The sequence below is a fragment of the Anas platyrhynchos genome, chromosome 16 (assembly GCF_047663525.1).
Source record: "Anas platyrhynchos isolate ZD024472 breed Pekin duck chromosome 16, IASCAAS_PekinDuck_T2T, whole genome shotgun sequence".
NCBI lineage: Eukaryota > Metazoa > Chordata > Aves > Anseriformes > Anatidae > Anas > Anas platyrhynchos.
This window is the reverse complement of record NC_092602.1, coordinates 9,423,744-9,449,597: the sequence shown is the minus strand read 5'-3', so window position 1 is coordinate 9,449,597 and position 25,854 is coordinate 9,423,744. Positions and strand designations below refer to the sequence as shown.

The following is a 25,854-nucleotide window of genomic DNA, read 5'->3' as shown; positions in this document are numbered from 1 at the left end:
CAATGAGATGGGGACCTGCGCCGCCATCTGAGGGGACGGCAGGGAGCCAGCTGCTCCTGTGATGGCAGGAGGTTTTTGTATCACTTCCCCATTGCGCTGTGTCACTGTGACAATTTAGTACTGCCATCCCAGCTAGCACAGTAATAGACGGCCTCGTCCTCGGCTTGGACCCCAGTGATGCTTAATGTGTTTGTGGAGCCAGACAAGGAACCAGAGAATCTTGAAGGGATGCCCGAGGGTCTCTTGTCGTTGCTATAGATCACGGTGACAGGGGCAGTGCCAGGGGTCTTCTGCTGGTACCAGCCATACCAATATTTGCCATTACTATCAGCGCTACCCCCAGAGCAGGTGATCTCCACATTGCCTCCCGGATTCACCGACTTTGAGGCTGGCTGAGAAATTGCTGCCTGGACCAGGGAACCTGGAGAGGGAGAGAAGAGAGGGGAGAAAACGGGGTCAGAAAGTGCCCCCCACGCACACCCCTGAGCGCACAGCAGCGGGACAAGATCAGGGCCCCGATGCCCAAAGGGCCCGGCCGGGTGCAGCGAGTGTGTCCAGGGCACCTGAGGTGTGGGCGAGCACCGCGAGGAGGAGAGGGGCCCAGGCCATGGCGAGATCCCACCAGCTGCGCGTCCCTACGCCGACGGGGCTGTGCCACGGACCTCAACTCCCTCTTAAACCCCCGCCCGGCCGCAGCACGGCCCCTCCATGCAAATGCGGCCCCGCGCTCTCGGCCACGTCCCGCGCCTCGCTCCCCTCCTCCCCGCCCGGCCCCTCCACCGCAGGCACAGGGGGGTTGTCCCCGGCCTCGTGCTGGGGACACGTCGCAGCACCCAGGCACAAAGCGCTCGCACGCAGCCCCTTGCCTCAGACGGGGCTCTGCACTCACGGAACCAAGCAGCCAGGGAGAGCAGGGACACAGGGGCTGGCGGGTACTACGGGTACTACGGGTACTACGGGTACTATGGGTACTACGCAGCGCTCACAGCTCCCACAGCACCGCTGTGAGGTGCAGACCCCTCCGGCCTCAGCACCCCATTGCCCCATCTTCCCCTCACACAGCTTTACATGTCCGTGGCCGCTGCTGCTTGTCCCCAACACAGCCGGTGCCTGCCCAGGCACACAGGGGCTGAGCAGGTGGCAGCGGCTCAACAGAAGAGGCCCCAGGGCCTGGCAGGACCCCCAGCACACCGGGGCCAGCAAAGTGCCTTGGGTTAAGGAGGCCCCCAGCGGCCGTGGCTGCGTTAGCAGGAGCCCCGAGGATGGCGAAGGGCTCAGAGCGCCACTCCCACGGGGACGGCTGGTGTTTGTCAGCCCCGAGAGCAAGAGGCCAGCAGGTGTCTTAGCTGAGGGACCGCTCCTGCAGGGGCACCAAGGAAATGGAGCCAGGCGCTTCCCGGAGGCAACAGGCACTGGCACGAGAGGAAACGGGCACAGGCTGGCAAACGGGGAATCACAGAATCACCGCATGGTTTGGGTGGGAAGGGACCTTACCGCCCACCTTCCCCAACCCCCTGCCATGGGCACGCCACCTCCCACCACACCAGGAGTCCCAAAGGCCCGTCCAGCCTGGCCTTGGGCTCTTCAGGGATGGGGCAGCCACAGCTTCTCTGGGCAGCCTGTTGCAGAGCCTCACCACCACTGAGTGAACAATTCCTTCCTGGTATCTAACCTAAATCTGCCTGCTATCAGTTTAACACCATCACCACTTGTCCTATCACTATGTGCCCCTCTAAAATATCTGTCTCCTTGTTTCCTATAAGTCGTTCCCAAATGCTGAAAGGCTGCAACAAGGCCTCCTCAGAGCTTTCTCTTCTCCAAGCTAAACAAGCCCAGCTCCCTCAGCCTATCTTTGCAGGAGATGTGCTCCAGCCTGCCGATCGTTTTGGTCAAAATCTGTTCAGTGGAGCAAAAAGCCTTTTTGCAGTGAGGCTCGTGAAACGCATGCAATGCCTGTCCCGGAGAGCCGCCTGTGTTGGGTCTGTCTGGGCTGGAGTCACCTTTCCCTGCAGCAACCCACACAGTGCTGTGCTCTGCACTTGTAGTGGAAACGGCACTGGTATCACTCCAGTGTGGTGCCTCTTGCTGCGTAGTGCTGGCACAGCATCAGGACTCCCTCCAAGCCCCCTAGAGCCAGCAGGCTTGGGGTGGGCAAGGGATGGGGAGGGGACATCGCCAGGGCAGCTGACCTAACCCAACAAAGGGATGTCCCATAGCTCCTGATGTCTCACTCAGCAATAAACAGGGGGCTCTGGCGGGGAGGGGGCTGTCCTCCTGAACAACCGCTACGCGTTTTGAGGCCCTGCTTCCCAGGATGTGGCCGAACATTGCTTGTTGAGGGGAAGTAGGTGGTAATATTTTTCCTTTCACCATGTGCTTCTGCATGGCCTTGTTGATTCTTTTGTTTCTTTTACTCCACATTCGCTTTCTCTTTAATTAAACAATTCTCACTTCAACCTCAAACTCCTTGTCTTGTATTTTCTCCCCCTTCCTCTTTGAAGGGGCGGGGGGCTGAGACAGCGGTTGTGCTGGGGCTCGGCTGCCCGCTCGAGTAAAACCACCACAGTGCCGAGCCTCCATCTTGGAGGCCTTCACACCAAGACGGGACAGGCCCTGGGCAGGCGGCAGCAGCCGGCCCAGCGTGGAGCAGGGTGGGAGGAGACGATTTCCAGCTCAGCGCCAGCCCCAGCCGTCTGGGGCTTTCCCCAGCCCCAGCACCTGCGCTTCCCCCTTACTCTGCTGCTCCTCTGCCCTGGCTCCTGCAGGCAGCACAGAGGGCTTGTGCAGGAACGGGGCACATGCCACACAGCAGGCCCAGCTCACAGGGGCATTTCCTGGCCCTAGACCAGGCCCAAGCTGCAGCAGCAGGCACCCGAGGGGCCCTGGTACCACAGCAGCTTGGCCTCTCACTTCCCCATTGCTGGGACTCGCCGTGCCCAGCGCTGCCATCCCAGGCACCACAGAAATAGATGGCCTGGTCCTCGGCTTGGACCCAGTGATGGTTAACATGTTCGTAGTGCCAGATGTGGAACCAGAGAATCGTGAAGGCATTCCCGAGGGACTGTTGGTGTTGCTATAGATCACGGTGACAGGGCCAGTGCCGGTATCTTCTGCTGGTACCACCTGTAGCTGTTGCTCCTCCCAGTAGCTGGGTCCTGCAACATGGGTAAGGGATGGGTGTGCTGGGGCCATCCCGTCCCTGAGGCACAGGCACAGCCTTGGGACTCTTTTGGAGGGTAGAGCAGGGACAGCAGGAACGGCCACCTGCAGCATTGGGCCCCAAGGGAAGTGCTGAGTCAGAGACCTGCGCCACCATCTGAGGGGACAGCAGGGAGACAGCTGCTCCTGTGATGGCAGAAGGTTTTTGTATCACTTCCCCATTGCTCTGTGTCACTGTGAAAATTCAGTACTGCCATCCCAGGCACCACAGAAATAGACGGCCTTGTCTTTGGCTTGGATACCAGTGATGGTTAACGTGTTCGTGGAGCCAGACAAGGAACCAGAGAATCATGAAGGGATGCCCGAGGGTCTCTTGTCGTTACTATAGATCACGGTGACAGGGCCAGTGCCAGGGGTCTTCTGCTGGTACCAGCCATACCAATATTTAGCGATCCACACATTGTGGTCTCCTGCTGCTTTCTGCAGGCTAAGTCCCTGCAGTGATGCCCCAGGGCAGTGTCTGTATCTGGGCAGGGAGGCAGCTATCAGGGCTCCGGGAGCAGCCTGGGAGCACAGAGGAACCTGTACAGAGTTTGGGGCAGAGACAGGGCTGTTGCAGCCATATCTTCCCTGAGGAATGGGTACAGCCCTGGGGTTCTGCAGGAGGGCAGAGCAGAAAGACCATGCACAGGCACTTGCAGTACTGGGCCCCAAGGGCATTGTTGAGTCACGGACCTGTGCCATCTGAGGGGACAGCAGGGAGCCACCTGCTCCTGCTATGGCAGGAGGTTTTTGTATCATTTCCCCATTGCGCTGTGTCACTGTGTCAATTTAAGACCACCACCGTAGCCACCACAGTAATAGACGGCCTCATCCTCAGCTTGGACCCCAGTGATGGTTAACGTGTTTGTGGAGCCAGATGTGGACGCAGAGAATCGAGAAGGGATGCCCGAGGGTCTCTTGTCGTTGCTATAGATCACGGTGACAGGGCCAGTGCCAGGGGTCTTCTGCTGGTACCACCCATACCAATATTTGCCATTACTATCAGCGCTACCCCCGGAGCAGGTGATGTCCACGTTGTCTCCTGGGTTTACCGTCTTCGAGGCTGGCTGAGTAGTTCCTGCCTGGACCAGGGAACCTGGAGAGGGAGAGGAGAGAGGGGAGAAAACAGGGTCAGCGAGTGCCCCACACGCACAGCCCTCAGCGTGCAGCAGCCCAAAGGGCCCAGCCGGGCGCAGCGAGTGTGTCCAGGGCACCTGAGGTGTGGGCGAGCACCGCGAGGAGGAGAGGGGCCCAGGCCATGGCGAGATCCCACCAGCTGTGCGTCCCCACGCCGACGGGGCTGTGCCGCGGACCCCGACTCCCTCTTAAACCCCCGCCCGCCCGCAGCACGGCCCCTCCATGCAAATGCGGCCCCGCGCTCTCGGCCACGTCCCGCGCCTCGCTCCCCTCCTCCCCGCCCGGCCCCTCCACCGCAGGCACAGGGGGGTTGTCCCCGGCCTCGTGCTGGGGACACGTGGCAGCACCCAGGCGCAAAGCGCTCGCACGCAGCCCCTTGCCTCAGACGGGGCCCTGCACTCACGGAACCAAGCAGCCAGGGAGAGCAGGGACACAGGGGCTGGCGGGTACTACGGGTACTACGGGTACTGTGGGTACTACGCAGCACTCACAGCTCCCACAGCACCGCTGTGAGGTGCAGACACCTCCGGCCTCAGCACCCCATTGCCCCATCTTCCCCTCACACAGCTTTACATATCCGTGGCCGCTGCTGCTTGTCCCCAACACAGCCGGTGCCTGCCCAGGCACACAGGGGCTGAGCAGGTGGCAGCGGCTCAACAGAAGAGGCCCCAGGGCCTGGCAGGATCCCCAGCACACCGGGGCCAGCAAAGTGCCTTGGGTTAAGGAGGCCCCCAGCGGCCGCGGCTGCGTTAGCAGGAGCCCCGAGGATGGCGAAGGGCTCAGAGCGCCGCTCGCACGGGGACGGCTGGCGTTTGTCAGCCCCGAGAGCAAGAGGCCAGCAGGTGTCTTAGCTGAGGGACCGCTCCTGCAGGGCACCAAGGAAATGGAGCCAGGCGCTTCCCGGAGGCAACAGGCACTGGCACGAGAGGTAATGGGCATGGGTCAAAGAACGGGAAATCACAGAATCACCGCATGGTTTGGGTGGGAAGGGACCTTACCGCCCACCTTCCCCAGCCCCCTACTATGGGCACGCCGCCTCCCACCACACCGGGTGTCCCAAAGGCCCATCCAGCCTGGCCTTGGGCTCTTCAGGGATGGGGCAGCCACAGCTTCTCTGGGCAGCCTGTTGCAGAGCCTCACTGCCACTGAGTGAACAATTCCTTCCTGGTATCTACCCTAAATCTGCCTGCTATCAGTTTAACACCATCAGCCCTTGTCCTATCACTACGTGTCCCTTCCTGGCAGCCAGGAAGGCCAACCCTATCCTGGGATGCATTAAGCACAGCATCTCCAGTCGGTCAAGGGAGGTGATTCTCCTGCTGTACTCTGCGCTGGTGCGGCCTCACCTCTGGTACTGCGTGCAGTTCTGGGCACCACAGTACAAGAAGGACATGAAACTGTTGGGGAGTGTCCAGAGGAGGGCAACGAAGATGGTGAAGGGCCTAGAGGGGAAGACGTATGAGGAGCGGATGAGGGTGCTGGGCCTGTTCAGCCTGCAGAAGAGGAGGCTGGGGGGGGACCTCATCGCAGTCTACAACTTCCTTTGAGGGGGAGTGCAGAGGCAGGTGACCTATTCTCTGTATTCACCAGTGATAGGACCTGCTGTAAGGGTGTTAAGCTGAGGCAGGGGACATTTAGGCTGGACATCAGGAAGAGGTTCTTCACCGAGAGGGTGGTTGCACACTGCAGCAGGATCCCCAGGGACGTAGTCACTGCACCAAGCCTGTCTGAATTTTAGAAGTGATTGGACTCTGCACTTAGTCACATGGTCTAAACTTTTGGGTAGACCTGTGTGGTACCAGGAGTTGGACTTGATCCTCATGGGTCCCTTCCAACTCGGGATATTCTATGATTCTATGAAATCACTCTCATCTCAAACCTCGAGCTCTTTGTCACCGATTGCAGGAGGTTTTTGCATCACTTCCCCATTGCTGTGTCATTGTGTCAGCGCTAGCACTGCTGTCAAAGCTCACACAGTAATAGACGGCCTCGTCCTCAGCTTGGACCCCATTGATGGTTAATGTGGCAGTGGAGTCAGATTTGGAACCAGAAAATCGTGGATGCCCGAGGGTCTGTTGATATTGCTATTGATCACGGTGACAGGGGCACTGCCAGGGGTCTTTTGCTGGTACCAGCCATAACCATATCTGCTGCTACCCCTGGAGCAGGTGATCTGTGCGGTTGCTGTGGTTTTACTCGGGTGGGCAGCCGAGCTCCATCAGAACCGCTCTCTCTCTCCCCCTCCTCAAAGTGAAAGGGGAAGAAAAATACTATGCAACAGGCTCAAGGGATTGGGAGATCACTCAACAATTATTGTGACAGGCAAAACAGATTCAGCACAGGGAGATAGTAAGATTTACTGCCTATTACTAACAAGCTAGAGAAGTGAGAAACAAAGCAAAGAAACGAAAAGCATCTTAGATGGGGGGAGAGCGGTGGATGCCATCTTTCTTGACTTTAGCGAGGCTTTTGATACTGTCTCCCATGACATCCTGATAGCAAAGCTGAGAAAGTGTGGGATAGAGGAGGGGACGGCAAGGTGGGTTGGGAACTGGCTGACTGAGCTCAGAGGGTGGTGATCGGAGGAGCAGAGTCTGGCTGGAGGCCTTTGACTAGCGGTGTTCCCCAGGGGTCGGTGCTGGGTCCGGTCTTGTTCAGCATCTTCATCGATGACCTTGATGAGGGAATAGTGTCTGCCCTCAGCAAGTACGCCGATGGCACAAAGCTGGGAGGAGTGGCTGACACGCCAGAAGGCTGTGCTGCCATTCAGCGAGACCTGGACCGGCTGGAGAGATGGGCAGGAAGAAACGAAATGAGATTTAATAAGAGCAAGTGTAGAGTCCTGCACCTGGGAAGAAACAGCCCGAAGTATCAGTACAGGCTGGGGGACGACCTGCTGGAGAGGAGCTCTGAGGAGAAGGACCTGGGGGTCCTGGTGGACGACAGGTTGACCATGAGCCAGCACTGTGCCCTTGTGGCCAAGAGGGCCGATGGGATCCTGGCGTGCATTAGAAGGAGCGTGGCCAGCAGGTGAAGGGAGGTGATCCCTCTACTCTGCCCCGGTCAGGCCTCACCTGGAGTACTGTGTCCAGTTCTGGGCTCCCCGGTACAAGGAAGACAGGGATCTCCTGGAAAGAGTCCAGCGGAGGGCCACAAAGAAGATACAGGGCCTGGAGCATCTTCCCTATGAAGAAAGGCTGAGAGACCTGTGTCTGTTCAGCCTGGAGAATAGAAGACTGAGAGGGGATCTCCTCAGTGTATATAAATATCTGAGGGGTGGGGGACAGAAGGATGTAGCCAACCTCTTCTCAGAGGTTTATGGGGATGGGACAAGGGGCAATGTCTGCAAGTTAGAGCACGGGAAGTTCCGCACTGACATGCGAAAGAACTTCTTCACGGTGAGGGTGATGGAGCATTGGAACAGGCTGCCTAGGGAGATTGTGGAGGCTCCTTCTCTGGAGATATTCAAGGCCTGTCTGGACACCTACCTGGGCAGCCTGCTCTGAGGAACCTGCTTTAGCAGGGGGGTTGTACCCAATGATCTTTCGAGGACCCTTCCAACCCCTACAGTTCTGTGATTCTATGATTCTGTGATTCTGTGATCTTCCCCCCATCCGCTCTCTTCCACCTCCACCCCCCAAGCAGCGCGGGGGAAGAGAGGAACGGGGGTTATGGTCAGTCCATAACGCTTCTCCGCCACTCCTTCTCAGTCACTCTCATCCCCTGTGCTGTGGGGTCCCTCCCACGGGATGCAGTCCTTGATGAACTGATCCAATATGGGCTGCCCACAGGCAGCAGCTCTTCCAGAACTGCTCCAGCTATGGGTCCGTACCACGGGGTCCGTCCCTCAGGAGAAAACTGCTCCAACCTGGCTCCCCCACGGGCAGCAGCTCCTGCCAGGTCACCTGCTCCTGCGTGGGCTCCTCTCCATGGGTACAGCTCCGGCCCGGAATCTGCTCTGGCAGGGGTCCTTCACAGGCTACAGCCTGCGTCGGGGCAGGTCCACCTGCTCCACCGTGTTCTCCTCCATGGGCTGCAGCGTGGAACCTGCTCCACCGTGGTACTCCATGGGCTGCAGGGGGGCAGCTGCTGCACCATGGTCTCTCCACAGGTCGCAGGGGACGTCTGCTCTGGAGCCTGTAGCAACTCTCGCCCTCCTTCTTCACTGACCTTGGTGCCTGCAATGCTGTTCTTCAATCCTCTCCCTCTCCCAGATGCTGTGTGCAACATAATTGTTTTTTTGTTTTGTTTTATTTTCTCCTGGGTTCACTGATTTTGACTCCGGCTGAGTCAGTGCTGCCTGGACCAGGGAACCTGGAGAGGGAGAGGAGAGAGGTGAAAAAATGGGGCTCAGTGATTCACGAAACTCACAGTTCTGGTCCTGCAGAGGGGCCAGGAACATTTCACAGAGCCAAAGCCCTGCTCAGCACTGAGGGTCAAGGGCAAAAAGCCTCCATTTCTAGCTGTGGCTTGACCCTCGCTTCCCAATTGCCCTCTGTTGCTATACCAGCACAGTACTGCTGTCCCAGTTAGCACAGTAATAGACGGCCTTCTACTCATCTTATGCCTCACTGATGGTTAATGTGGCCGTGTAGCCAGATTTGGAACCAGAGAATCATGAAGGGATGCCCGAGGGTCTGTTGGTGTCACTATAGATTGCGGTGACAGGAGCACTGCCAGGGGTCTTCTGCTGGTACCAGCCATAGCTGTTGCTGCTCCCGGAGCAGGTGATCTGCACGGTTCCTCCCAGGTTCGCCGTCTTCGTGGCTGGATGACTCAGTGCTGCTTGGACCAGGGAACCTGGAGAGGGAGAGAAGAGAGTGGAGAAAACGGGGCTCAGTGAGTGCCCCACACGCACAAACATCAATGCTGCTGTCGCAGGCACCACAGTAATAGACAGCCTCATCCTCAGCTTGGATCACAGTGATGGTTAACGTGTTTGTGGAGCCAGATGTGGAACCAGACAGTCATGAAGGGATGCCAGAGTTTTTCTTTGTGCTATCATAGATCACGGTGACAGGACCAGTGCCAGGGGTCTGGTAGGATTACCAGCCATAGCTCTTGTTACTCCCAGCAGCTGGGTCCTGCAGCATTGGGCAGGGATGGGGCTGCTGGGGCCATCCTGTCCCTGAGGGATGGGCACAGACCTGGGGTTTTGCAGGAGGGCAGAGCAGGGACAGCAGGCACGGCCACCTGCAGCACTGGGCCCCAAGAGAAGTGCTGAGACGAAAACCTGTGCCACCATCTGAGGGAAGAGCAGAGAGACAGCTGCTCCTGTGATGGCAGGAGGTTTTTGTATCACTTCCCAATTGCTCGGTGTCACTGTGTCAGCACCAGCACTGCTGTCGTAGTTCCCACAGTAATAGACGGCCTCGTCCTCGGCTTGGACGCTAGTGATGGTTAATGTGGCTGTGGAGCCAGATTTCGAACCAGAGAATCGAGAAGGGATGCCCGAGGGTCTGTTGCTGTCACCATAGATGACGGTGACAGGGGCACTGCCAGGGGTCTTCTGCTGGTACCAGCCATAACCGTAGCTACTCCCGGAGCAGGTGATCTGCACGGTTCCTCCCAAGTTCACCGACTTCGAGGCCGGCTGAGTCAGCGCTGCCTGGACCAGGGAACCTGGAGAGGGAGAGGAGAGAGGGGAGAAAAAGGGCTCAGCGAGTGCCCCACACGCACAGCCCTCAGCACGCAGCAGCCCAAAGGGCCCGGCCGGGCGCAGCGAGTGTGTCCAGGGCACCTGAGGTGTGGGCGAGCACCGCGAGGAGGAGAGGGGCCCAGGCCATGGCGAGATCCCACCAGCTGTGCGTCCCCACGCCGACGGGGCTGTGCCGCGGACCCCGACTCCCTCTTAAACCCCCGCCCGCCCGCAGCACGGCCCCTCCATGCAAATGCGGCCCCGCGCTCTCGGCCACGTCCCGCGCCTCGCTCCCCTCCTCCCCGCCCGGCCCCTCCACCGCAGGCACAGGGGGGTTGTCCCCGGCCTCGTGCTGGGGACACGTGGCAGCACCCAGGCCCAGAAGTGGAGCACACGGAGCCCCCGCCCCAACTCCTGTGGCTACGAGGCCAAACAGCCGGGGAGAGCTGGATTGGAGGGGCTAAGGGGACCACACGGCGAGGAGACGGTGCCCGTGCTGGGCTGGAAGGACTAATCCTTGCCAGAGAACTGCCATGGGGAGCATCCACAGGGTCTGATGGCACCAAACTTGGCTCTGCCATGGGGAAAGCCTGTCCCAGGGGGCTGGGAAAGGGCCGCAGCAGAGCCCCTGCTTGCTTGCTTCCTAGCTCCTCATCTGGTTGTTATCTGCCACCCCAGAGCCCCGGGCAGCTTGACATGCAGAAGGCAAGGGCAGCAGCACGTGGGGCAGGGAGTGGGGCTGTTAGCAAATGCAGATCTCCCCCAGGGCTGCAGGGTGCTTGGTGCTGCTCTGCCCATCCCTCCCACAGTGTACCAAGGTCCTGGGAACAAGGATGGGGACAGGACTGCACCCGTGCCCCTCTAACTTCCCCCACAGATCCCTTATCCCTCTGCCCCAGCATGCTCACAGGAATGCAGCAAATGTCCCTACACAGGACATTCAGGAACCGGTGATGTGCAGGAGCCCTCAGCCTCAGACCCAGAGGTAGCCCCAGTGCTGGGGTTAGGGAGCAGGATGAGGACAGGAGCAGGGCCCTGGGCAGTCCTTTTGGCCCTGGGGACGTGGCTGGGGCAGGGACCAGGGCTAGGGGCTGCCCAGATCCCCCAGGGGCCCGCTGGAGATCCTGCACAGACCCAGCATGAGCCCAAAGCTGTGGCACTGAGCAAACACAGCCAGTGCTGCAGCAGCTCAGGGGTCTGTCCTTGTGGGGCATGATGGAGCACAAAACGGCCAGCCCTGAGACGCCCCTGCAGCCTCGTACAGCAGCCACACAAAACATCCCCTGTCATGGTCTTTTGAAATATGTTCATCTGATTCGTGTCAGTATGGAACAATGCTATGGCCGCATGGTATGATGAATGTGACCTTCTGTCTTACATACCCTTGCATAACCACAACTCTAAGAAAAACAGAGTGGTTAATGTATATAGTTCTTGTATGTTGCAAAGGAATGTTTTAGCAAGTCGTGTCAGTAGAGAGTTTGAAGAGAAATGTATTTGGAGGCTTTTCATTGAAGTCTCTGATATCTGGGGGGTTTCAGAATAACTGCTAACTATTATGACTATTGCACGGGACACTATGCAAGTCTCTGATATCTGGCCAGGAGATAAAGGAGATGGGGAGAGCTGAAGAACAACTAAAAGACAAAGCTTGCAGGGGACGCTGCACAAGTTTCTGACATGCAACCAAGTTGGACAAAAGAGAAGGACAAGAGGGAGGAAGACTATGAGCCTTCAGCACAAGAGACCCCCAGAGACCCCCAGAGGGACCACCAGAGACTGATACGCATGTTCCAGTAGGAGGGTTTGGATTCCAGAAACTAATTATAATAACCCTGTTTCTTTTTATAAGAAGTAATGAATATGTATTAGCCTAGGAGCATAAAAATAACCTGCTTGATGTAACTGGTGTTGAGTCTTTGTGGAGCAGAGACTCCCAGCACACCCAGTGCTGTTTCCTTACCTCTATTCCTTTAATAAATTGTAAACTTTGATTATAGTCCTATTTGAAGACTGAGCCATTTATTACAATATGAAGGTCAATCTTTGACCTGGCTCTTTAGTCATCCACACATTGTGGTCTCTTGGTGCTTTCTGCAGACTGAGTCCCTGCAGTGATGCCCCAGGGCAGTGGCTGTAGCCGGGCAGGGAGGCAGCTATCAGGGCCCGGGTAACAGCCTGGGAGCACCAGGGTACCAGGGCCCTGCAGTTTGGAGCAGGGATGGAGCTGCTGGGGCCATCCCATTCCTGAGGAATGGGCACAATCCTAGGGTTCTGCGGGAGGGGAGAGAAGGGGCACAGAGACCAGGCACAGCCACTTGCAGCACGGAGCTGTAAGGGCAGCAATGAGACGGGGACCTGCGCCACCATCTGAGGGGACAGAAGGGAGCCAGCTGCTCCTGTGATGGCAGGAGGTTTTTGTATCACTTCCCCATTGCTCTGTATCACTGTGACACCAACATAGCTGCCTTCGTAGCTCCCACAGTAATAGACGGCCTCGTCCTCGGCTTGGACCCCAGTGATGGTTAACGTTGACACGGAGCCAGATGTGGAAGCAGAGAATCGAGAAGGGATGCCCGAGGGTCTGTTGGTGTTGCCATAGATCACAGTGACAGGGGCAGTGCCAGGGGTCTTCTGCTGGAACCAGCCATAGCTGCCACTACCCCCGGAGCAGGTGATCTGCACGGTGCCTCCCGGATTCACCGACTGCGGCTCCGACTGAGTCAGTGCTGCCTGGACCAGGGAACCTGGAGAGGGAGAGGAGAAAGGGGAGAAAACGGAGTCAGCGAGTGCCCCACACGCACAGCCCTGAGTGCGCAGCAGTGGAACGAGTCCAGGGCCCCGTTGCCCAAAGGGCCCGGCCGGGCGCAGCGAGTGTGTCCAGGGCACCTGAGGTGTGGGCGAGCACTGCGAGGAGGAGAGGGGCCCAGGCCATGGCGAGATCCCACCAGCTGCGCGTCCCCACACCGACGGGGCTGTGTCGCGGACCCCGACTCCCTCTTAAACCCCCGCCCGGCCGCAGCACGGCCCCTCCATGCAAATGCGGCCCCGCGCTCTCGGCCACGTCCCGCGCCTCGCTCCCCTCCTCCCCGCCCGGCCCCTCCACCGCAGGCACAGGGGGGTTGTCCCCGGCCTCGTGCTGGGGACACGTGGCAGCACCCAGGCCCAGAAGTGGAGCACACGGAGCCCCCGCCCCAGCTCCTGTGGCTACGAGGCCAAACAGCCGGGGAGAGCTGGATTGGAGGGGCTAAGGGGACCACACGGCGAGGAGACGGTGCCCGTGCTGGGCTGGAAGGACTAATCCTTGCCAGAGAACTGCCATGGGGAGCATCCACAGGGTCTGATGGCACCAAACTGGGCTCTGCCATGGGGAAAGCCTGTCCCAGGGGGCTGGGAAAGGGCCGCAGCAGAGCCCCTGCTTGCTTGCTTCCTAGCTCCTCATCTGGTTGTTATCTGCCACCCCAGAGCCCCGGGCAGCTTGACATGCAGAAGGCAAGGGCAGCAGCACGTGGGGCAGGGAGTGGGGCTGTTAGCAAATGCAGATCTCCCCCAGGGCTGCAGGGTGCTTGGTGCTGCTCTGCCCATCCCTCCCACAGTGTACCAAGGTCCTGGGAACAAGGATGGGGATAGGACTGCACTTGTGCATCTCTTACTTCCCCCACAGATCCCTTATTCCTCTGCCCCAGCATGCTCACAGGAATGCAGCAAATGTCCCTACACAGGACATTCAGGAACCGGTGATGTGCAGGAGCCCTCAGCCTCAGACCTAGAGGTAGCCCCGGTGCTGGGGTTAGGGAGCAGGATGAGGACAGGAGCAGGGTCCTGGGCAGTCTTTTTGGCCCTGGGGACGTGGCTGGGGCAGGGACCAGGGCCAGGGGCTGCCCAGATCCCCCAGGGGCCCGCTGGAGATCCTGCACAGACCCAGCATGAGCCCAAAGCTGTGGCACTGGGCAAACACAGCCAGTGCTGCAGCAGCTCAGGGGTCTGTCCTTGTGGGGCATGATGGAGCACAAAACAGCCAGCCCTGAGACGCCCCTGCAGCCTCGTACAGCAGCCACACAAAACATCCCCTGTCATGGTCTGAAGGTGAAGCTTTGACCTGGCTCTTTAGCGATCCACACACTGTGGTCTCTTGGTGCTTTCTGCAGGCTGAATCCCTGCAGTGATGCCCCAGGGCAGTGGCTGTAGCTGGGCAGGGAGGTAGCTATCAGGGCCCGGGGAGCAGCCTGGGAGCACTGGGGTACCTGGGCCCTGCAGTTTGGGGCAGGGACAGGGCTGCTAGGGCCATACTATCCCTGAGGGAATTGCAGAACCCTGGGGTTCTGTGGGAGAGCAGATCAGAGAGAGCAGTTACAGCCACTTGCAGCAGAGAGCTGCAAGGGCAGCAATGAGACGGGGACATCTGCCATCATCTGAGGGACACCGTGGTGCCAGCTTCTCTTGTGATGGCAGGAGGTTTTTGTATCACTTCCCCATTGCACTGTGTCACTGTGCCAGCACTAGCACTGCTGTCCCAGCTCCCACAGTAATAGACGGCCTCGTCCTCGGCTCGGACCCCAGTGATGGTTAACGTGTTTGTGGAGCCAGATGTGGACGCAGAGAATCGTGAAGGGATGTCCGAGGGTCTCTTGTTGTTGCTATAGATCACGGTGACAGGGGCAGTGCCAGGGGTCTTCTGCTGGAACCAGCCATAATAATATTTCCCATCACTGTGAGCGCTACCCCCGGAGCAGGTGATCTGCACGGTGCCTCCCAGGTTCACCGACTGCGGCTCCGACTGAGTCAGCGCTGCCTGGACCAGGGAACCTGGAGAGGGAGAGGAGAGAGGGGAGAAAACGGGGTTAGCGAGTGCCCCACACACACAGCCCTGAGCGCGCAGCAGTGGGACGAGATCAGGGCCCCGTTGCCCAAAGGGCCCGGCCGGGTGCAGCGAGTGTGTCCAGGGCACCTGAGGTGTGGGCGAGCACCGCGAGGAGGAGAGGGGCCCAGGCCATGGCGAGATCCCACCAGCTGCGCGTCCCCACGCCGACGGGGCTGTGCCGCGGACCCCAACTCCCTCTTAAACCCCCGCCCGGCCGCAGCACGGCCCCTCCATGCAAATGCGGCCCCGCGCTCTCGGCCACGTCCCGCGCCTCGCTCCCCTCCTCCCCGCCCGGCCCCTCCACCGCAGGCACAGGGGGGTTGTCCCCGGCCTCGTGCTGGGGACACATGGCAGCACCCAGGCCCAGAAGTGGAGCACACGGAGCCCCCGCCCCAGCTCCTGTGGCTACGAGGCCAAACAGCCGGGGAGAGCTGTAATGGAGGGGCTAAGGGGACCACACAGACAAGGAGTTGGCCATGGCGAAATCCCACCAGCTGCACGTGCCCACGCCAACGGTGCTGGGGTTAGGGAACAGGATGAGGACAGGAGCAGGGTCCTGGGCAGTCTTTTTGGCCCTGGGGACATGGCTGGGACAGGGACCAGGGCCAGGGGCTGCCCAGGTCCCCCAGGGGCCCGCTGGAGATCCTGCACAGACCCAGCATGAGCCCAAAGCTGTGGCACTGGGCAAACACAGCCAGTGCTGCAGCAGCTCAGGGGTCTGTCCTTGTGGGGCATGATGGAGCACAAAACAGCCAGCCCTGAGACGCCCCTGCAGCCTCGTACAGCAGCCACACAAAACATCCCCTGTCATGGTCTGAAGGTGAAGCTTTGACCTGGCTCTTTAGCGATCCACACATTGTGGTCTCTTGGTGCTTTCTGCATGCCGAGTCCCTGCAGTGATGCCCCAGGGCAGTGGCTGTAGCCGGGCAGGGAGGCAGCCATCAGGGCCCCGGGAGCAGCCTGGGAGCACCGGGGTACCTGGGCCCTGCAGCTTGGGGCTGTGATGGAGCTCTTGCAGACATCCCATATCCCTGAGGGATGGGCAGAGTCCTGGGGTTCTGCGGGAGTGTAGGGCAAAGAGACCAGGCAACGCCACAAGGGTAATGCTGAGTCGCGGACCTGTGCCATCTGAGGGGACAGTGGGGAGCCAGCTGCTCCAGAGATGGCAGGAGGTTTTTGTATCACTTCCCCACTGCGCTGTGTCACTGTGCCAATTTAAGACCACTACTGTAGCCACCACAGAAATAGACGGCCTCATCCTCAGCTTGGACCCCAGTGATGGTTAACGTGTTTGTGGAGCCAGATGTGGAAGCAGAGAATCGTGAAGGGATGCCTGAGAGTCTCTTGTCATTGCTATAGATCACGGTGACAGGGCCAGTGCCAGGGGTCTTCTGCTGGTACCAGGCATACCAATATTTGCCATTACTATCAGCGCTACCTCCGGAGCAGGTGATGTCCACGTTGTCTCCTGGGTTCACCATCTTTGAGGCCGGCTGAGTAATTGCTGCCTGGACCAGGGAACTTGGAGAGGGAGAGGAGAGAGGGGAGAAAATGGGGCTCAGTGAGTGCCCTGCACACAAAACCTTTTTAATGTACTAAGAAAGGGATCAACACCTCTGGAAGAGAAGAGTCCACAGCTGCCCCCTTGAGGGAAGAGGGCAGAAAAACTTTGTCTTTAGCACCATCTGTTGCTCACTTCCACATCTCCCTCTGTCACTAAACCACCACCACTGCTGTCCCTGCTCCCACAGTAATAGACGGCCTCGTCCTCAGCTTGGACCCCAGTGATGGTTAACATGGCTGTGGAGGCAGACAAGGAACCAGAGAATCGTAAAGGGATGCCCGAGGGTCTGTTGCTGTTCTCACAGATCATGGTGACAGGGTCAATGCCAGGATTTTTCTGCTGGTACCAGGCATACCAATATTTGCCATCACTGGTAGCACTATCTCCAGAGCAGGTGATCTGCACGGTTCCTGCCAGGTTTGCCAACTTTGAGGCCGGCTGAGTCAGCGCTGCCTGGACCAGGGAACCTGGAGAGGGAGAGGAGAGAGGGGTTGGACCCAATGATCTTTCAAGTTCCCTTCCAACCCATTGAATTCTGTAATTCTGTGAAAACGGGGCTCAGCGAGTGCCCCACATGCACAGCCCTCACCATGTAGCAGCAGGATGGGGATGGTCCCAGTGCCAAAAGATCTTGGTCCCACCCAGGGACCCACAGCCCCACGCACAGACAATGGACAGAGTCCCAGGGCCAATTCAAGGAGAGCTGGAGGCAGCAGCAATAGAGGCATCAACAGCGGCAGGCAGTTTGACTGGGGACAATATAAATCCATGCATGTTTTAGGGACAGGAACAAGGCACACCTCACATACAACAAGAAACAATGGGGAGAACGTTAAGAGTCAGGAACATAGGGAGGGAATAAGAATCTGACTACTGAACAGCTCTGTACAACCAACAGGAAGGAGAGAAAACCTTCCTAGGGCTTTGGATACTCCCACATCCTGTAACTCACTGTCACTGTACAGCACTCCAGCTGCTGTCGTAGCCACCACAGTAATAGACGGCCTCATCCTCGGCTTGGACCCCAGTGATGGTTAACGTCGCTGTGGAGCCAGATATGGAACCAGAGAATCGTGAAAGGATGCCCGAGGGTCTGTTGCTGTTCTCACAGATCATGGTGACAGGGCCAGTGGCAGGGGTCTGGTAGGATTACCAGCCATAGCTCTTGCTACTCCCAGCAGCTGGGTCCGGCAGCATGGGGCAGGGACGGGGCTGCTGGGGCCATCCTGTCCCTGAGGGATGGGCACAGCCCTAGGGCTTTGCGGGAGGGCAGAGCAGGGACAGCAGGCACGGCCACCTGCAGCACTGGGCCCCAAGAGAAGTGCTGAGATGGAGACCTGCGTTACAATCGGAGGGGACAGCAGGGAGCCAGCTGCTCCTGTGATGGCAGGAGGTTTTTGTATCACTTCCCCATAGCAATGTGACACTGTGCCACCAGTACCACTGCTGTCGTAGGCACCACAGTAATAGACGGCCTCGTCCTCGGCTTTGACGCCAGTGATGGTTAACGTGGCTGTGGAGCCAGATTTCGAACCAGAGAATCGAGAAGGGATGCCCGAGGGTCTGTTGGTATTGTCATAGATCACAGTGACAGGGGCACTGCCAGGGGTCTTCTGCTGGTACCAGCCGTAGTAGCTGCCACCCCCGGAGCAGGTGATCTGCACGGTGCCTCCCGGATTCACCGACTGCGGCTCGGACTGAGTCAGCGCTGCCTGGACCAGGGAACCTGGAGAGGGAGAGGAGAAAGGGGAGAAAACGGGGTCAGCGAGTGCCCCACACGCACAGCCCTCAGCGCGCAGCAGCCCAAAGGGCCTGGCCGGGTGCAGCGAGTGTGTCCAGGGCACCTGAGGTGTGGGCGAGCACTGCGAGGAGGAGAGGGGCCCAGGCCATGGCGAGATCCCACCAGCTGTGCGTCCCCACGCCGACGGGGCTGTGCCGCGGACCCCGACTCCCTCTTAAACCCCCGCCCGCCCGCAGCACGGCCCCTCCATGCAAATGCGGCCCCGCGCTCTCGGCCACGTCCCGCGCCTCGCTCCCCTCCTCCCCGCCCGGCCCCTCCACCGCAGGCACAGGGGGGTTGTCCCCGGCCTCGTGCTGGGGACACGTGGCAGCACCCAGGCGCAAAGCGCTCGCACGCAGCCCCTTGCCTCAGACGGGGCCCTGCACTCACGGAACCAAGCAGCCAGGGAGAGCAGGGACACAGGGGCTGGTGGGTACTATGGGTACTATGGGTACTACGGGTACTACGGGTACTGTGGGTACTACGCAGCACTCACAGCTCCCACAGCACCGCTGTGAGGTGCAGACACCTCCGGCCTCAGCACCCCATTGCCATCTTCCCCTCACACAGCTTTACATGTCCGTGGCCGCTGCTGCTTGTCCCCAACACAGCCGGTGCCTGCCCAGGCACACAGGGGCTGAGCAGGTGGCAGCGGCTCAACAGAAGAGGCCCCAGGGCCTGGCAGGACCCCCAGCACACCGGGGCCAGCAAAGTGCCTTGGGTTAAGGAGGCCCCCAGCGGCCGCGGCTGCGTTAGCAGGAGCCCTGAGGATGGTGAAGGGCTCAGAGCGCCGCTCGCACGGGGACGGCTGGCGTTTGTCAGCCCCGAGAGCAAGAGGCCAGCAGGTGTCTTAGCTGAGGGACCGCTCCTGCAGGGCACCAAGGAAATGGAGCCAGGCGCTTCCCGGAGGCAACAGGCACTGGCACGAGAGGAAACGGGCACAGGCTGGCAAACGGGGAATCACAGAATCACCGCATGGTTTGGGTGGGAAGGGACCTTACCGCCCACCTTCCCCAGCCCCCTACTATGGGCACGCCGCCTCCCACCACACCGGGTGTCCCAAAGGCCCATCCAGCCTGGCCTTGGGCTCTTCAGGGATGGGGCAGCCACAGCTTCTCTGGGCAGCCTGTTGCAGAGCCTCACTGCCACTGAGTGAACAATTCCTTCCTGGTATCTACTCTAAATCTGCCTGCTATCAGTTTAACACCATCAGCCCTTGTCCTATCACTACGTGTCCCTTCCTGGCAGCCAGGAAGGCCAACCCTATCCAGGGATGCATCAAGCACAACATCTCCAGTCGGTTGAGGGAGGTGATTGTCCTGCTCCACTCTGCACTGGTGCAGCCTCACCTCTGGTACTGCGTGCAGTTCTGGGCACCACAGTACAAGAAGGACATTAAAGTGTTTGAGAGCGTATAGAGGAGAGCAACGAAGATGGTGAAGGGCCTAGAGGGGAAGACATATGAGGAGCAGTTGAGGGTGCTGGGCCTGTTGAGCCTGCAGAAGAGGAGGCTGAGGGAGGACCTCATCGCAGTCTACAAGTTCCTCGTGAGCAGGAGTGCAGAGGCAGGTGACCTGTTCTCTGTAAACAACAGTGATAGGACCTGCTGTAATGGTGTTAAGCTGAGGCAGGGGAAGTTTAGGCTGGACATCAGGAAGAGGTTCTTCACCGAGAGGGTGGTTGCACACTGCAGCAGGCTCCCCAGGGACGTAGTCACTGCACCAAGCCTGTCTGAATTTCAAAAGCGTTTGGGCTGTGCACTTAATGACATGGTCTAAACTTTTGGGTAGACCTGTGCGGTGCCAGGAGTTGGACTTGAAAATCCTCACGGGTCCCTTCCAACTCGGGATATTCTATGATTCTGTGAAATCACTCTCATCTCAAACCTCGAGCTCTTTGTGTTGTAATTTGTCCCCCTTCCTCTTTGAAGGGGCGGGGGGCTGAGACAGCGGTTGTGCTGGGGCTCGGCTGCCCGCTCGAGTAAAACCACCACAGTGCCGAGCCTCCATCTTGGAGGCCTTCACACCAAGACGGGACAGGCCCTGGGCAGGCGGCAGCAGCCGGCCCAGCATGGAGCAGGGTGGGAGGAGACGATCTCCAGCTCAGCGCCAGCCCCAGCCGTCTGGGGCTTTCCCCAGCCCCAGCACCTGCGCTTCCCCCTTACTCTGCTGCTCCTCTGCCCTGGCTCCTGCAGGCAGCACAGAGGGCTTGTGCAGGAACGGGGCACGTGCCACACAGCAGGCCCAGCTCACGGGGGCATTTCCTGGCCCTCGACCAGGCCCAAGCTGCAGCAGCAGGCACCCGAGGGGCCCTGGTACCACAGCAGCTTGGCCTCTCACTTCCCCATTGCTGGGACTCGCCGTGCCCAGTGCTGCCATCCCAGGCACCACAGAAATAGAGGGCCTCGTCCTCGGCTTGGACCCAGTGATGGTTAAAGTGTTTGTGGTGCCAGATGTGGAACCAGAGAATCGTGAAGGCATTCCCGAGGGACTGTTGGTGTTGGTATAGATCACGGAGATAGGGACTGTGCCAGAGGTCTTGTGCTGGTACCAGCCATAGCTGAGGCTACTCGCAACAGCTGGGTCCTGCAGCATGGGGCAGGGATGGGTCTGCTGGGGCCATCCCGTCCCTGAGGGAAGGGCAAAACCCTGGGGATTTGTGGGAGGGCAGAGCACGGACAGCAGGCACGGCCACCTGCAGCACTGGGCCCCAAGGGAAGTGCTGGTTCACGGACTTGTGCCACCCTGCAAGAGGACAGCAGGGAGCCAGCTGCTCATGTGATGGCAGAAGGTTTTTGTATCACTTCCCCATTGCCAGCCCTGAGCTGCCCCTCCAGCCTCGTACAGTGGCCACATAAAACATCTCCTGTCATGTTTTGAAGATGAAGCTTTGACCTAGCTCTTTAGTGAACCACACATTGTGGTGGTCTCTTGGTGTTTTCTGCAGGTTGAGCCCCTGCAGTGATGCCCTAGGACAGCCTTCATGTCCCAGGGAGCAGCCTGGGAGCACAGGGGTACCAGGCCCTGCAGTTTGGGGCAGGGAAGGTGCTGCTGGGGCCATCCCATCCCTGAGGGATGAGCACAACCCTGGGGTTCTGTGGGAGGGCAGACCAGGGACAGCAGGCACAGCCACTTGCAGCACAGAGCTGCAAGAGCAGCAATGAGACGGGGACCCGTGCCACCATCTGAGGGGACAGTAGGGACCCAGCTGCTCCTGTGATGGCAGGAGGTTTTTGTATCACTTCCCCATTGCACTGTGACACTGTGATACCAACATAGCTGCTTTCGTAGCTCCCACAGTAATAGACGGCCTCGTCCTCGGCTTGGACCCCAGTGATAGTTAATGTGCCCGTGGAGCAAGATGCAGAACCAGAGAATCGAGAAGGGATGCCCGAGGGTCTGTTGGTGTTGCCATAGATCACAGTGACAGGGGCACTGCCAGGGGTCTTCTGCTGGAACCAGCAGTAGATGCCACTACCCCCGGAGCAGGTGATCTGCACGGTGCCTCCCAGGTTCACCGACTTCGGCTCCGACTGAGTCAGCGCTGCCTGGACCAGGGACCCTGGAGAGGGAGAGGAGAGAGGGGAGAAAATGGGGTCAGCGAGTGCCCCCCACACACAACCCTCACCCCACAGTAGCTGGACAAACCCAAACCTGGAGGCTCTTACAACACCGAGGCACTGACGGCCCTGAACTTAGAGCACCTTGCAAGAGCTCCACAGCCTCACAAGAACTCCTGCCAGAAAAGGGGATGCTGAATACCACAAACGGTGGAGAAGGGATCGGGCCCGGACTATGATGAATTGAGCCCAGCCCAGCTCCAGACACCTCCCGGGCACTGGGGCATGAAAGGGAGGAAACTCACAGCTGTGGTCAGGCAGAGGGGCCAGAAACCAGCCTCATCCCCACAGTCCTGTTGAGCCCTGGAGGAGAAGTGTAGAAAGCCTTTATTTCGAGCTGTGGCCTGTCCCTCACTTCCACATTGCTCTCTGTCACTATACCAGCATCAGTGCTGCTGTCCCCGCTCCCACAGTAATAGACGGCCTCATCCTCGGCTTGGACCCCAGTGATGGTTAACGTGTTCGTGGAGCCAGACAAGGAACCAGAGAATCGTGAAGGGATGCCCGAGGGTCTCTTGGTGTTCTCATAGATCACGGTGACAGGGGCACTACCAGGGGTCTTCTGCTGATACCAGCCATAAGCGTAGCTACCCCCGGAGCAGGTGATCTGCACGGTGTCTCCCAGGTTCATCGACTTCGGGTCCGACTGAGTCAGCGCTGCCTGGACCAGGGAACCTGGAGAGGGAGAGGAGAGAGGGGAGAAAACGGGGCTCAGCGAGTGCCCTGCACACAAAACCATCTTCATGTACTAAGAAAGGGATCAACATCTCTGGAAGAGAAGAGTCTACAGCTGCCCCCTTGAGGGAAGAGGGCAGAAAAACTTTGTCTTTAGCACCAGTCTGTTGCTCACTTCCACATCTCCCTGTGTCACTAAAGCAGCACCACTGCTGTCTCTACTTCCACAGTAATAGACGGCCTCGTCCTCAGCTTGGACCCCAGTGATGGTTAACGTGGCTGTGGAGCCAGACAAGGAACCAGAGAATCATGAAGGGATACCCGAGGGTCTGTTGCTGTTCTCATAGATCATGGTGACAGGGTCAATGCCAGGGATCTTCTGCTGGTACCAGACATAACTGTAGCTACTCCCAGAGCAAGTGATCTGCATGGTGTCTCATGGTCTCACAAGGTTAGAGGCCATCTGATTCTGTGTTCCATGAACCAGAGAAGCTAGAGAGGGCCAGGAGAGTGTGGAGAAAACGGGGCTCAACAAATTAATAGACTTACAACTGTGGTCATGCAGAGGGACCAGGAACCTGCCTCAGCACCTAAGCCCTGCTCAGCCCTAAGGGACAAGGGCAGAAAGCCTCCATTTCTAGGTGTGGTCTATCCCTCATGCCCTCATTGCTCTGTGTTACTATATAAGCACCAGCACTGCTGTCCCAGCTCCCACAGTAATAGAAAGCCTTGTCCTCGGCTTGGACCCCAGTGATGGTTAATGTGCCCGTGTAGTCAGATGCAAAACCAGACAATCGCAAAGGGATGCCTGAGGGTCTCTTGTTGTTCTGGTAGATCACGGTGACAGGGCTATGCCAGGGGTCTTCTACTGGTACCAGCCGTAATAATACATGTATTTACCATCACTGGCAGCGCTAGCCCCAGAGCAGGTGATCTCCAAGTTTCCACCCGGGTTCACCGTCTTTGAGGCTAGCTGAGTAAGCACTGCCTGTCATGGTCTGAAGGTGAAGCTTTGACCTGGCTCTTTAGCGATCCACACATTGTGGTCTATTGGTGCTTTCTGCGGGCTGAGCCCCTGCAGTGATGCCCTAGGGCAGGGAGGCAGCCTTCAGGGCCCGGGAGCAGCCTCGGAGCACAGGGGTACCTGGGTCCTGCAGCTTAGGGCAGGGATGGGGCTGCTGGGGCCATCCCATCCCTGAGGGAAGGGCAGAGTCCTGGGGTTCTGCAGGAGGGCAGAGCAGGGACAGCAGGCACTGCCACTTGCAGCACAGAGCTGTAAGAGCAGTAATGAGATGGGGACGTGTGCCACCATCTGAGGGGACAGCAGGGAGCCAGCTGCTCCTCTGATGGCAGGAGGTTTTTGTATCACTTCCCCATTGCTCTGTATCACTGTGTAAGCGCTAGCACTGTTGTTCCAGTCACCACAGAAATAGACAGCCTCGTCCTCAGCTTGGACTCCAGTGATGGTTAACGTGGCTGTGTAGCCAGACAAGGAACCAGAGAATCTTGAAGGGATATCTGAGGGTCTGTTGGTGTTGTCATAGATCACGGTGACAGGGCCAGTGCCAGGGGTTTTCTGCTGGTGCCAGGCATAGTAGCCGTAGCTACCCCCAGAGCAGGTTATCTCCACGTTGTCTCCCAGGTTCACCGACTTCGAGGCTGGCTGAGTCAGCTCTGCCTGGACCAGGGAACCTGGAGAGGGAGAGGAGAGAGGGGAGAAAAAGGGCTCAGTGAGTGCCCCACACGCACAGCCCTCACCACTCAGCAGCCCAAAGGGCACCGCTGGGCGCAGCGAGTGTGTCCAGGGCACCTGAGGTGTGGGCGAGCACTGCGAGGAGGAGAGGGGCCCAGGCCATGGCGAGGTCCCACCAGCTGCGCGTCCCCACGCCGACGGGGCTGTGCCGCAGACCCCGACTCCCTCTTAAACCCCCGCCCGGCCGCAGCACGGCCCCTCCATGCAAATGTGGCCCCGCGCTCTCGGCCACGTCCCGCGCCTCGCTCCCCTCCTCCCCGCCCGGCCCCTCCACCGCAGGCACAGGGGGGTTGTCCCCGGCCTCGTGCTGGGGACACGTGGCAGCACCCAGGCCCAGAAGTGGAACACACGGAGCTCCTGTCCCAGCTCCTGTGGCTACGAGGCCAAACAGCCGGGGAGAGCTGGAATGGGGGGCTAAGGGGACCACACGGCGAGGAGACGGTGCCCGTGCTGGGCTGGAAGGACTAATCCTTGCCAGAGAACTGCCATGGGGAGCATCCACAGGGTCTGATGGCACCAAACTGGGCTCTGCCATGGGGAAAGCCTGTCCCAGGGGGCTGGGAAAGGGCCGCAGCAGAGCCCCTGCTTGCTTGCTTCCTAGCTCCTCATCTGGTTGTTATCTGCCACCCCAGAGCCCCGGGCAGCTTGACATGCAGAAGGCAAGGGCAGCAGCACGTGGGGCAGGGAGTGGGGCTGTTAGCAAATGCAGATCTCCCCCAGGGCTGCAGGTGCTCGGTGCTGCTCTGCCCATCCCTCTCACAGTGTACCAAGGTCCTGGGAACAGGGCTGGGGACAGGACTGCACCCCCTCTAACTTCTGCCACAGATCCCTTATCCCTGTGCCCCAGCATGCTCACAGGAATGCAGCAAATGTCCCTACACAGGACATTCAGGAACCAGTGATGTGCAGGAGCCCTCAGCCTCAGACCCAGAGTAGCCCCAGTGCTGGGGCTAGGGAGCAGGATGAGGACAGGAGCAGGGTCCTGGGCAGTCCTTTTGGCCCTTGGGACATGGCTGGGGCAGGGACCAGGGCCAGGGGCTGCCCAGGTCCCCCAGGGGCCCGCTGGAGATCCTGCACAGACTCAGCATGAGCCCAAAGCTGTGGCACTGGGCAAACACAGCCAGTGCTGCAGCAGCTCAGGGGTCTGTCCTTGTGGGGCATGATGGAGCACAAAACGGCCAGCCCTGAGATGCCCATGCAACCTAGTGCAGTGGCCACACAAAACAACTCCTGTCATGGTCTGAAGGCCAATCTTTGACCTGGCTCTTTAGTGATCTACACATTGTGGTCTCTTGGTGCTTTCTGTGGGCTGAGTCCCTGCAGTGATGCCCCAGGGCAGTGGCTGTAGCGGGGCAGAGAGGCAGCCATCAGGGCCCGGGGAGCAGCCTGGGAGCACCGGGGTACCAGGGCCCTGCAGTTTGGGGCAGGGATGGGTCTGCTGGGGCCATCCCATCCCTGAGGGAAGGGCAGAGTTCTGGGGTTCTGTGGTAGGGCAGAGCAGGGACAGCAGGCACTGCCACTTGCAGCACTGGGCTCCAAGGGAAGTGATGAAACGGGGACCTGTGCCACACTCCGAGAGGACAGCAGGAAGCCAGCTGCTCCTGCAATGTTAGAAGGTTTTTGTAT

The 25,854-nt window shown here is 59.2% G+C and overlaps 1 protein-coding gene across 35 annotated transcripts in view; it reads right to left on the bottom strand.

Moving 5' to 3' along the window:
- The window catches only part of IGLL1 (immunoglobulin lambda like polypeptide 1), an 88,909-nt gene that overhangs the window by 20,956 nt on the left and 42,099 nt on the right, over positions 1–25,854 (bottom strand). Inside the window, exons 1-2 of one of the 35 annotated variants that reach the window (XM_072024560.1) lie at positions 18,246–18,314; positions 17,837–18,127 (exon numbers count right to left, since the gene is read on the bottom strand). The exons of 16 other annotated variants lie outside the window; for them this stretch is intronic. In XM_072024560.1, the coding sequence (XP_071880661.1) occupies positions 17,837–18,127; positions 18,246–18,291 (337 nt within the window). In that variant the 5' untranslated portion in view covers positions 18,292–18,314. Of the gene's footprint in view, positions 1–117; positions 422–563; positions 678–4,000; positions 4,298–4,415; positions 4,532–9,665; positions 9,961–10,078; positions 10,140–12,432; positions 12,724–12,865; positions 12,927–14,470; positions 14,783–14,924; positions 15,009–16,059; positions 16,334–17,836; positions 18,128–18,245; positions 18,315–22,181; positions 22,447–25,854 lie in introns of those variants that run through there. 18 more of the 35 variants (XM_072024533.1, XM_072024562.1, XM_072024550.1 and 15 more) reach the window with 18 other exon arrangements.